The 13,426-nt window shown below is 40.5% G+C and overlaps 1 protein-coding gene and 1 long non-coding RNA gene across 2 annotated transcripts in view; both read left to right on the top strand.

The window, feature by feature from the left end:
• The first annotated feature begins 218 nt into the window (after positions 1–218).
• On the top strand, positions 219–857 carry LOC115162719 (uncharacterized). Its single transcript, XR_003869624.1, has 2 exons — positions 219–251; positions 689–857. It is a non-coding gene; the product is annotated as an uncharacterized LOC115162719 (long non-coding RNA).
• Positions 858–9,239: 8,382 nt separating this feature from the next.
• LOC115162184 (gamma-aminobutyric acid receptor subunit beta-1-like) overlaps positions 9,240–13,426 on the top strand; it is a 57,673-nt gene continuing 53,486 nt past the window's right edge. The window contains exons 1-3 of the mRNA XM_029713244.1: positions 9,240–9,954; positions 10,058–10,149; positions 10,287–10,354. Coding sequence (XP_029569104.1) covers positions 9,875–9,954; positions 10,058–10,149; positions 10,287–10,354 — 240 coding nt within the window. The 5' untranslated portion in view covers positions 9,240–9,874. The remainder of the gene's footprint in view (positions 9,955–10,057; positions 10,150–10,286; positions 10,355–13,426) is intronic.

The raw sequence follows: 13,426 nt of genomic DNA, 5'->3' as shown, positions 1-13,426 counted from the left end.
TATTTTGAGTTTAAAAATATATTTTTTGCCCTCTTTAAATGTCATAACACAAAGGAAAGTATTATAGTTATTTAGTGGACTACTTAAAAAACTAAAATATTAAATTAATATTACAAACAGCTGTCCCTCAATTTCATGTCACTGGTGTTAAAATGTATAAAAAACACAACCTTGAAAAAATGCAACATCCTTGCCAAATTCTTCCTGGGTCAAAGGTTCATTGAAGACGGGACTGTTTTGAAAAGCACATGGTGAGTGTGCACTCTCCCTTCATATGTTAACAATTTGATGATTAACTTGATAATTTCATGCGAGGACTTAAGATGTGTCACTGGTATTATACAGTTTATAGTAAGAGGAAAGGAAATTGGATTAAAATTATTGATAAAATCGCATGATTAAGTGATTTATTTACAATTTAAGAAATGTGGTTTGAGCTACAGTGGCTGCCATCTTAGATATGCCATCTTGTCTGCAGATATGTCACTGGTGTTATCGTCACTGGTGTTACTGTTCTTGCTGGTAACACAAGTGACATGACAATAACGCCAGTGACAATCAATAACACCACAAACTTTTCTCAATGTAATGTTTTATAAACCCTCAACAATTATATAAAGAAACACTTATTAGCATTTTATTACTGTTTCAAGATTGTAATCACGTAATATGGCATTCCTTTTGATAGATATGGCGAAATTAGGTGCTGCTGAAAAGCAAAGACTCTACAGACAGCGCAGTGATGCTGACCCACACCACAGAGCAGCCTACCTTAAACAAAAACACCAGACTTACCAGAACACCAAACACAGACTGAGGTTAAAGGATTTAGAGAGTCAAAAAAGCAAGAGAGTGAAGGAAAGGGAAAAAAGACAGGGGCGAAGGAAATGGCAGATCAGACAGGCAAAACACAGTGAGAGATTGAGAGCAGGAATGACAGACAGTGAACCCAGTACTGCAAGGTCAGAATTAAGACAGTGTCTGTAGGAAGACATATGTACTCTGTATCTACAGAGTTACTTTAAGGGATAGTTCACCCAAATTACAAAATGACATATTGGTTTCCTTACCATGTATGCAGTCTATGGACAAGGTATGACAGCAAGCCATGCTTTTATTTACCTGGCCACTGTTTCAAATGCTAATTATTTTGCACAAAACCAAAGCATTGATTGCTGTCATACGTTGTCAATAGACTTCTTACGTGGTAAGGAAACCAATATGTCCTTTCATAACTATCCCTTTAAGTAGGCCTACACAATATTTGTCACATGGCACGATAATTGATATATACTGTTTTAACAAGCTACTTATTTTTGTGGATAGGCGTGACAGAGTAGGAAAATATTTGTAATTAAAAATATTACTAATAAATTGATACAATTTGTTTGAAATAATCTTATGTTTGTCATTGGTTTCACATTGTGTCACTGGTGTTACATTGCATCACTGGTGTTACTCCCTGGTATTACTGTATGGCGTATTGGTGTTCTGGCATCAGAGTTTCCCAATTTAATTGAATATGTTTTTTGTATCTACCTAACTGTTGCTACATTCATTACTAAACATTTTAAGGATATGATCATTCAATTTTGATGACTCAACCGGAATTATTTCTAATGTTTCAACAACAAAAAAACAATAGTATAAATGGGAAAATGTCAGACAATAGAACTTTACACACGCATGTTTAAAGTCAATTATTCCTAATCCAAACAATTTCTTAGTATTATCATGAACCGTTTCTCCCTTTGATTATATATGCAAATTAAAGACTGAAATTACATTCTAGAAAGCCTGAATTGTCATCTAAAATATAGGTAACACCAGTGACAAAAAAGCAGCACAAGCATTTTTTTATGTAATGTAGTAAAAATATAAAAATATGTTAAGCTGTCATTTATGTTGATTTATAATGTTAAGTTAACTTTTTTTAACCATGTAGGCCAGTTGAGAACATGTTCTCATTTACAACTGCGACCTGGCCAAGATGAAGCAAAGCAGTGCGACAAAAACAACAACACAGAGTTACACATAAACAAACATACAGTCAATAACACAATAGAAAAAAATATATGTACAGTGTGTGCAAATGTAGAAGAGTAGGGATGTAGACAATAAATAGGCCATAGAGGCGAAATAATTACAATTTAGCATTAACACTGGAGTGATAGATGTGCAGATTATGATGTGCAAGTAGAGATACTGGTGTGCAAAAGAGCAAAAAGATAAATAACAATATGGGGATGAGGTAGTTGGATGTGCTATTTACAGATTGGCTGTGTACAGGTACAGTGATCGGTAAGCTGCTCTGACAGCTGATGCTTAAAGTTAGAGAGGGAGATCTAAGTCTCCAGCTTCAGTGATTTTTGCAATTCGTTCCAGTCATTAGCAGCAGAGAACTGGAAAGAAAGGCGGCCAAAGGAAGTGTTGGATTTGGAGGTGACCAGTGAAATATACCTCCTGGAGCGTGTGCTACAGGTGGGTGTTGCTATGGTGACCAGTGAGCTGAGATAAGGTGGGGCTTTACCTAGCAAAGACTTACAGATGACCTGGAGCCAGTGGGTTTGGCGATGAATATGTAGCGAGGGCCAGCCAACGAGAGCATACAGGTCGCAGTGGTGGGTAGTATATGGGGCTTTGGTGACAAAATGGATGGCACTGTGATAGACTACATCCAGTTTGCTGAATAGAGTGCCTTGGTCCTCCTTTCTTTTTGCTGAATAGAGTGTTGGATGCTATTTTGTAAATGACATCGCCAAAGTCAAGGAGGTTTAGGCAATTAAAGGCAATGATACCAAATACTAATTGAGTGTATGTAAACTTCTGACCCACTGGGAATGTGATTAAATAAATAAAAGATTAAATAAATCATTCTCTCTACAATTATTCTGACATTTCACATTCTTAAAATAAAGTGGTGATCCTAACTGACCTAAGACGGAGAATTTTTACTAGGATTAAATGTCAGGAATTGTGAAAATCTGATTTTAAATGTATTTGGCTAAGGTGTATGTAAACTTCCAACTTCAACTGTATATACATATGAGATGAGTAATATAGGACATGTAGACATTATTAAAGTGGCGTTATTTAAAGTGAGTAGAGATACCTTTGTTAAATCCATTTATCCATCCATTTACTACATTTTGAGATTTGAGTCTGTGTGTTGGCAGCAGCCACTCTGTGTTAGTGATGGCTGTTTAAGGCGACTTGCAGTGGGACAAGAGTAATACGGCATTCAAACTATATCGTTTTTTTGTGCAGTTATTATTTCGGTGCTTGAAATGGACTGAAATATTTCAGACAGTGGCTTCACATTAATAATGTGAGCTAAAGGATTTCACATATTTCATACCAATAGAGGCCATAGTGTTTTTATAGTTCACTTTTACTTGAACAGTGGCAGTGCATCTCAATGCACCTATAGATGCTCTACCTATGTGGGGGATTACCTTTTTGATATTGTCTGATGTATTTTGATATCAGTCTATGTAAATCAACAGTATGTTGATGTGAATTTCTATACAAATAAATCATTAAGGAAAAATAATTGAATGCATTATATTTACTTTTTTTATATTAATTGATTATTGATAACCTTATTTATTGCTGATTATTATGCTTTATATTTTTTATGTTATAGTAGTAGTAGTAATCTTACATTCTTACTCACTAGCTTCACTGTATCTTTAGCTTACATGTTTTTTTTATGTAAACTTACTTATCACCCACAGCCATTCAAAATATATCTCTGTGACCTAGTTCACCAATTGATAAGATAAGTTGCTTATTATTAACTACATCAATTAGACATTGTGATCATGTGATGTTTGTAGCCAAGTGTATGACTAATGATGCATTCATTCATTATACTACATGCAGCACTTAGTATGTCATGTATGAATGGAAGGCATAATAAGTGTTTAACTCAGTATGTTTAGAGTATAATACGTCTTTGCATTGGTTAGTTACCATACAGTATACAAACCGGAAGCTTATCAGAGTAGATTCTGATTCAGATTTACAGAAGAATTAAAAGGAAGGGAAAATATTCAGTGTTTTTCCAACGATAACTCATTGAGAAACTCACACAGTCTGCAATGGCCCAAAGGTGTTTAGTCATTGGAAACAGCAGTTATATATGTATCACTATGACAGAGAAAATCCCTGCATGTATTGGTCATTCAGTATATGTCTCTGCATATCACCATTAACTTATGTCTGTTTTGAAGTTTGGGAGTTATCTGACAAACATAGAAATAAGACAATTAATTTGTATGGTGTCTCTCTGCAGATGAGTTATTGAAAGAATAGAAGTAGGCTACTGTGGCACTGACAGCAGCCATTATGAATTAGCCCTGTCAACAATGTGCACACTGGCCTTCTCTGCAGCTGTTGTGATGACACTTACCACAAAGATGAAACCTAGCTGAGCAAATAATGCACATCATCAGCGCATCCCAGAGAAAATATAGCATCAATTACAGAGAGATAGCGAACAGTGCACTGCTTTATCCAATTATTCACTGAAGACCATCAATCTTGTACACATCCATTCTAGAAAAGGGGGCTAGTCTAGAGACACATGGTGTTTCCCATAAGAGCTGCAATGGAAAACCACAATGCAATGGAAAACATGTCTTTTCAATCGGTTTTCATCATAATTTGACACAAAAGAGGCACAACCCAAGGACATAAAGATGTAACTTCGACTTGTAAGACCCTCTAAGCTCCATCTTTCTTTATTCCTGATATGAGCAGCAAGTCTCATTATACACTTTTATTGGTCCGTTTTCAGTGTGACATGAACAGTTATTGACATTCTTCTCGATTGTTATCTAGTCTTTGCTCAGAAATCAAGGGCAGGGGAGGGCAGATGCCCTGCTTCTGGGGGTTGAGATGAGGAGGAGAGGGAAGAGAGGGGGGGAGTAGGAAAAGAGGCAGCTGGCGCCAGAACTGATGTGTGCCTGCCTAGGAGGTGAAGGGGGAAGGGGGCTACAGTAGGTAGAGTACAGTAGTAGCAGAAGAAGAGAAGGAAAGTTAAACATAATAGCAGAATTAGGGTTGTATATACAGTATTGTTGTTTCTCCTGATTGCTGTTCTGTACTCTGTTTATTGACTACAATTGTAAGACATGGTGACTCACAGATCCATGACTCAAACTGAAATCAAATCAACTGAGTCAGAGATTAGAAGAACAGAAAACAAGGATCATAATACAAACATATTTTTTACAAATGTTGTTTCTTGTTGAATATCACATTATCGTAGAGGTACATTGCAAGGCAACTATTACACTTGTAACTCTGCACCGTGTAACGTTTACTTTTATCACAAGCAGACATAATGAAGCAAATGGAACATGACTATTAGAAAATGTCTAGGAGCCCTTAGTTGACCTACAGTACTAACCAAATCTCAAGCTTAGAAAACAAACATGAATTGAAAGTGTATCAAATGACTCCATTGAAATGAGTCGGGAGAACTGAGTGTTATTGAAGGTGTGTGGCCCGTACTAGGTCTCTGTGTTTTAATCGCATCACATGACCTGGATTTTAACCTTTATTTTAAGCATTTTCCACAAATGAGAATTACACCAAAAATGAAAGCAATTGTCTGAGGATGGCGCTGGAGGATGGTGCTGGACCTTCTGAAATAAAAATAAATGGGATAAAGGTTAAAATCCATGTCATGTGACATGATCGACCAAAACACAGGGCCTTTCAGCCTCACAAGGGGCCATACATTTGAGTCATTTAGCAAAAACTCTTATCCAGAGCGACTTACAGAAGCAATTAGGGTTAAGTGTCTTGCTCAAGGGCACTTCATAGAGGTGGAATGGCCAAGAGGCTGCAGAACGGAGTGCTTGGGTTGGGGTGTAGGGTTTGAGCATAGCCTGAAGATGGGGAGGGGCAGTTCCTCTAGCTGCTCCGTATGCAAGCAGCATGGGATGCGAACTTCGACTGGAAGCCAGTTGACTGTGCGGAGGAGCAGGGTGAAATGGGAGAACTTGGGAACGTTGAACACCGAGCGGCTGCTGTGTTCTGGATAAGTTGTAGGGGTTTGATGGCATAAGCAGGGAGCCAGCCAACAGAGAGTTGCAGTAGTCTAGACGGGAGATGACAAGAGCCTGGATTAGAACCTGTGCCACATCATGTTTGAGGAAGGGTCATACACTACGGATGTTGTACACATACAGTACCAGTCAAAGGTTTGGACACACCTACTCATTCCAGGGTTTTTCTTTATTTTTAGTAAGACATCACAACTATGAAATAACACATGGAATCATGTAGTAACCAAAACAGTTTTAAACTAATCAAAATATATTTTATATTTGAGATTCTTCAAAGTAGCCACCCTTTGCCTTGATGACAGCTTTGCAAACTCTTGGCATTCTCTCAACCAGCTTCATGAGGTAGTCACCTGGAATTCATTTCAATTAACAGGTGTGCCTTGTTTAAAGTTAATTTGTGGAATTTCTTTCCTTCTTAATGCGTTTGAGCCAATCAGTTGTGTTGTGACAAGGCAGGGGTGGTATACAGAAGATAGCCCTATTTGGTAAAAGACCAAGTTCCTCTTATGGCAAGAACAGCTCAAATAAGCAAAGAAAAACAACAATCCATAATTTCTTTAAGACATGAAGGTCAGTCAGTCTGGAAAATTTCAAGAACTTTGAAAGTTTCTTCAGTTGCAGTCGCAAAAACCATCAAGCGCAATGATGAAACTGGCTCTCATGAGGACCACCACAGGAAAGGAAGACCCAGAGTTACCTCTGCTGCAGAGGATAAATTAATTAAAGTTACCAGCCTCAGAAATTCCAGACCAAATAAATGCTTCACAGAGTTCAAGTAACAGACACATCTCAACATCAACTGTTCAGAGGAGACTGCGTGAATCAGGCCTTCATGTTCGATTTGCTGCAAAGAAACCATTACTGAAGGACACCAATAAGAAGAACAGATTTGCTTGGGCCAAGAAACACGAGCAATGGACATTAGACCGGTGGAAATCTGTCCTTTGGTCTGATGAGTCCAAATTTGAGATTTTTGGTTCCAACCACTGTGTCTTTGTGAGACGCAGAGTAGGTGAACGGATGATCTCCACATGTGTGTTTCCCACCGTGAAGCATGGAGGAGGTGTGGGGGTGCTTTGCTGGTGACACTGTCAGCGATTTATTTAGAATTCAAGGCACACTTAACCAGCATGGCTACCACAGCATTCTGCAGCAATACGCCATCCCATCTGGCTTGCGCTTAGTGGGACTATCATTTGTTTTTCAACAGGACAATGACCCAACCTACCTCCAGGCGGTTTAAGGGCTATTTGACCAAGAAGGAGGGTGATGGTGCTGCATCAGATGACCTGACCACAATCACCCGATCTCAACCTAATTGAGATGGTTTGGGATGAGTTGGAACGCAGAGTGAAGGAAAAGCAGCCAACAAGTGCTCAGCATATATGGGAACTCCTTCAAGACTGTTGGAAAAGCCTTCCACATGAAGCTGGTTGAGAGATTGCCAAGAGTGTGCAAAGCTGTCATCAAGGCAAATGGTGGCAACTTTGAAGAATCTAAAATATATTTTGATTTGTTTAACACTTTTTTGGTTACTACATAATTCCATATGTGTTATTTCTTAGTTTTGATGTCTTCACTCTTTTTCTACAATGTAGAAAATAGCAAAAATTAATAAAAACCCTTGAATGAGTAGGTGTGTCTGAACTTTTGACTGGTACTGTACAGTTTACAACACACACACACCAGGTCTGGCCAAGGTTTTTACCCATCTGGTGCAGTCTACATCATGAAGCAAAACAAATGAGCTGACTGTGGACTACAGGAGACGGAGGGCCGAGCACGCCCCCGTCCACACCGACAGGGCTATAGGGGAGTGGGTCCAGAGCGTCTAGTTCCTCGGTGTCCACATCACTAACGAATTATTGTGATCCACACACACCAATACAGTCATGAAGAAGGCACGACTACGCCTCTTCCCCCTCAGGAGGCTGAAAAGATTTGGCATGGGCCCTCAGATCCTTCAAAAATTCTACACAGCTGCACCATTGAGAGCATCTTGACTGGCTGCATCACCGCTTAGTATGGCAACTGCTTGGCATCCAACCACAAGGGACTAGAAAGGGTCATGCGTACAGCCTAGTACATCACTGGGGCCTAGCTCCATGCTATCCACCAGGACCTCTATGCCAGGCAATGTCAGTGGGAAGGCCCTAAAAGTTGTCAGACTCCAGCCACCCAATTCATAGACTGTTCCCTCTGCTACCGCACAGCAAGCGGTACCGATGCAACAAGTCTGGAACCAACAGAACCATGAACAGCTTCTACCCCCAAGCCATAAGGCTGCGAAATAGTTTGTCTGGGTAACTATTGGTTAACTATTTAACTATCTGCATTGAACCTTTTTGCACTAACTATTTTGACTCATCACACGCTGTTGCTACTGTTTATTATCTATCCTGTTTCCTAGTCACTTTATCCCTACCTATATGTACAGTGCCTTGCGAAAGTATTCGGCCCCCTTGACTATCACAGAGCAGGTGCATTTATACGGAGACTTGATTACACACAGGTGGATTCTATTTATCATCATTAGTCATTTAGGTCAACATTGGATCATTCAGAGATCCTCACTGAACTTCTGGAGAGAGTTTGCTGCACTGAAAGTAAAGGGGCTGAATAATTTTGCACGCCCAATTCTTCAGTTTTTTATTTGTTAAAAAAGTTTGAAATATCCAATAAATTTCGTTCCACTTCATGATTGTGTCCCACTTGTTGTTGATTCTTCACAAACAATTACAGTTTTATATCTTTATGTTTGAAGCCTGAAATGTGGCAAAAGGTCGAAAAGTTCAAGGGGGCCGAATACTTTCGCAAGGCACTGTACATATCTACCTCAATTACCTCGGTTCACACATACACATACACCCACGCACGCACACACACAGGGATACCCCCTTCACTAATCCAATATTTTGCCATGATAAATATGAGTTTTGTCATTTGATGGTGGCCAATTATCCACAAATCACCCATTTTCAATACACCACTAATTATGATTGAAATAATCATGTGGTCTAGCGCATGGTGACCAGATAAACTGCAATCGATTTGGCAAATTAGTTAGAAGTCTGTCAATATCATCACTAGATATAGCAGAACGTGTATTATTATTCATTCTGTGGTATATAGCACGTCATGCTGCTGCAAGGGACATTGCATACCCTACAGCGTATCTTTCATTAATTATAGGTGCGGTTGCGATTTTTATGCGTTTTCTGGGTTTTTAACTAATTATTAACTTGTGCTCTAGCCCGTGACGCGTGGGGAATGGAATCCGCTGCGAGGGAGCTCAAGCGTCCAGGTACACCTCAGAAAATGCGCAGCTCCTCAGACGTGCTTGTGTTGCACGATGCCCCACATAGCGCTGACTAAAGGTGAACGGAGAGCCGTGTTCAATGCTTATTCTTTTAAGATCTTCAGCCGACCAACACGGGGAGACCTGCTTGATGCAAATCTACTCCGGACACTGCTGTGTCTGCTGAAATGCTCGAATGAACCGGAGGGGATGGGATCTGCCTAGCATATTGATACGGTTCAGCTACTGCATGCATCCCGGCGCGGTCTTCTTGCGCCATCATCGACACCTCGGGTGAAACGCGAATAGCCTACCCATTTTATTTCAAAGTCACCGAGATTTCTACGAAATAGCGTGGTTTTTGTGCAAATACAGGTTTGATGTTGGTAAAAAGACGCGCATGCGTTGGTCTTGGAATAATTGGACAGCCTGTGACTTAAGTAGGTAGCGTTCCTTAAATCTTCGCTCAAAGTCATCTCTCTGATCAAAGTTAGTGATGTGCACGGCTTTGGACCGCGGACGCTGGGGGATTTTCTGTCTTTTCCTCATGGTCGCCATGGTCTGCGGCGCTCAAAGGTGAGATCCAACGGGTGTGATGTCTTGTTTCTGCCTGTCTTGCCTGTCCCTTTGCAGTTTTTTAATTACGATTCTGAATCAATACCATATGTGTTTCCTTTAGCGCCAACGAGCCTAGCAACATGTCATTTGTGAAAGCGACCGTGGACAAACTGCTGAAGGGGTATGACATTCGTCTGAGGCCTGATTTTGGAGGTAAATACCTTTTTGGTGGTAAAGTCTACCCAATGTTGGCTAATAACTAATATCAAGTCGCATACAGATTCATTTATAGCGCCAGCGAGCAGTCTGATTATAAAGCCACTGATACCTGTTTTACATGCGATTTAAAGGTGCCCCTGTGGACGTTGGCATGAGCATAGATATCGCCAGTATCGACATGGTTTCGGAAGTCAACATGGTAAGTAGCCTACAAAATGTCTTTTTTTTGTGCCTCGTGCAACACATGTTAGTGTGAGAACACAGAACACGTGATTACGGCTTGGGTAATTTTCTGCGTATTTGCGTCTTTCATACCACTGTCCTCTAGATGTAGTGATAAATCCTCGTATTCTTGTCTTTGCCCATGTTTGGCTACTGGTATAACGTTTTTCCGTTGACCAAAATGGTTCGCTGCATTTCAGCACCAAGGAGAGCTACCGCAATGTGTGAAATCCAATCCATATGCAGAAACTTCCCTGTGGTGTCAGAACCACTAAAGTCAGAACATTTATGGGGGGGACGTTGGTGCTGCACATGGATTTACAAGCGCGTACCTTACAGCATTGTGAGGTGTTACAAATATACATTACGAGCTATGAAACAGGATCAATTGACGAGGAGGAGACCAAAAAAATTGTGCTTGTTTGCTGCTTTGGCCTCAATGCAGTAATTACATAATGTTGTCAGTGACTCAACAAGGAGGCCCAGAAAAGCCACATTGTGACGCTGAATGTGGGCACTTAGTGTGTGCATATGAGTATTGGCATGGTGCCAGTGATTGATACAAATTAATTTATGCTTGCATCAACTTGTCTTAAAAAAGAATAACAGCAGGCATGACTGTAAAGTGTGTGTGTGTACTGTCTGTGCGTGTGTGGCGAGAGAGAAACACTTGGTGTTTAAGGAATGTCGGGTAATTCAATGTTTTCATGATGCTACAGAAAACTGCATTCTTTACAGTCGTATTGCTCAGGGAGCTTTGGCATTCCCATTTTGATTGTAGAACTGTGGTCTGCAGAGATACAGTGCCAGTCAAAAGTTGGACACACCTACTCATTCAAGGGTTTTTCTTTATTTTTACTATTTTCTACATTGTAGAATAATAGCGAAGACATCAAAACCTGTGAAATAACACATATGGAATCATGTAGTAACCAAAAAGGTGTTAAACAAATCAAAATATATTTGAGATTCTTCAAAGTAGCCACCATTTGCATTGATGACAGCTTTGCACACTCTTGGTATTCTCTCAACCAGCTTCATGAGGAATGCTTTTCCAAACCATCTCAATTAGGTTGACATATTGGTTATGTACTGGCCATGCCCATTAGGTTTTTTTAAATCACAAGTAAACACATACTGTAAATCTTGGCACGAGATAGCTTTACTGTTACTCTGAATAGGATGTACAGTGCATTCGGAAAGTATTCAGACTCCTTGACTTTTTCCACATTTTGTTACATTACAGCCTTATATATATATATATATATGATCAAGGAAACAGGATGCACCTGAGCTTTTGTGGTTAGATTGATGAGGTAATAAAAAATAAAATAGTATATATATATATATTACCTCATCAATCTAACCACAATATCCCATAATGATAAAGCAAAACAGTTTTTAAATTTTTTTAGCAAATGTATATAAAAAATGCTACAATAATACCTTATAAGTATTTAGACCCGTTGCTATGACACTCGAAAATGAGCTCAGGTGCATCCTGTTTCCTTGATCATCCTTGAGATTTTTCTACAACTTGATTGGAGTCCACCTGTTGTAAATTCAATTGATCGGACATGATTTGAAAAGGCACACACCTGTCTATATAATGTCCCACAGTTGACAGTGCATGTCAGAGAAAAAACCAAGCCATGAGGTCGAAGGAAATGTCGATTGTGTCGAGGCACAGATCTGGGAAGGGGTACCAACAAATTCTGCAGCATTGAAGCTCCCCAAGAACACAGTAGCCTCCATCATTCTTAAATGGAAGAAGTTTGGAACCACCAAGACTCTTCCTAGTGTTGGCCGCCCGGCCAAACTGAGCAATCAGGGGAAAAGGGCCTTGGTCAGAGAGGTGACCAAGAACCCAATGGTCACTCTGACAGAGCTCCTCTGTGGAGATGGGAGAACCTTCCAGAAGGACAACCATCTCTGCAGCACTCCACCAATCAGGCCTTTATGGTAGCGTGGCCAGACGGAAGCCACTCCTCAGTAAAAGGCACATGACAGCCCGCTTTGAGTTTGCCAAAAGGCACCTAAAGGACACTCAGACCATGAGAACAAGATTCTCTGGTCTGATGAAACCAAGATTGAACTCTTGGGCCTGAATACCAAGCGCCACGTCTGGAGGAACCCAGGCACAGCTCATCACCTGGGCAATACCATCCCCACGGTGAAGCGTGGTGGCAGCATCATGCTGTGGGGATGTTTTTCAGCGGCAGAGACTGGAAGACTAGTCAGGATTGAGGGAAAGATGAACGGAGCAAAGTACAGAGATCCTTGATGAAAACCTGCTCCAAAGCTCTCAGGACATAAGACTGGGGCGATGGTTCACCTTCCAACAGGACAACAACCATAAGCACACAGCCAAGGCAATGCAGCAGTGGCTTCGGGACAAGTCTCTGAATGTCCTTGTCACGACTGTTTAAAGGATTGGACCAAAGCGCAGAATGGTTGTAGTTCCACCTTTTTATTATTAACGTGAAACGTTTGCAATACACCAATAACTTCAAACAACAAAACAACAAACCGTGACGCAGAGAGAAATAACACTACTCAAAAATGAACAACCCACAAACATAAGTGGAAACACCCCCTACTTAAATATGATCTCCAATTAGAGACAACGAGGACCGGCTGCCTCTAATTGGAGATCATCCCAACATAGAAATAGAAACCTAGAAAACCCACATAGAAACAGATAACAAGAAAACCACCCAAAACCACCCCCTGTCACGCCCTGACCACTCTACTATAGAAAATGACCTCTTACAAGGGTCAGGACGTGACAGTCCTTGAGAGGCCCAGCCAGAGCCCGGACTTGAACCCGATCGAACATCTCTGGAGAGACCTGAAAATAGCTGTGCAGCAACGCTCCCCGTCCATCCTGACAGAGCTTCAGAGAAGAATGGGAGAAACTCCCCAAATACAGGTGTGCCAAGCTTGTAGCGTCATACTCATGAAGACTTGAGGCTGTAATCGCTGCCAAAGGTGCTTCAACAATGTACTGAGTAAAGGGTCTGAATACTTATGTAAATGTGATATTTCC

Source organism: Salmo trutta, chromosome 25 (genome assembly GCF_901001165.1).
Source record: "Salmo trutta chromosome 25, fSalTru1.1, whole genome shotgun sequence".
Classification (NCBI taxonomy): domain Eukaryota; kingdom Metazoa; phylum Chordata; class Actinopteri; order Salmoniformes; family Salmonidae; genus Salmo; species Salmo trutta.
Note: the sequence above shows the minus strand (reverse complement) of the source record. Positions and strands in the feature narration are given on the sequence as shown.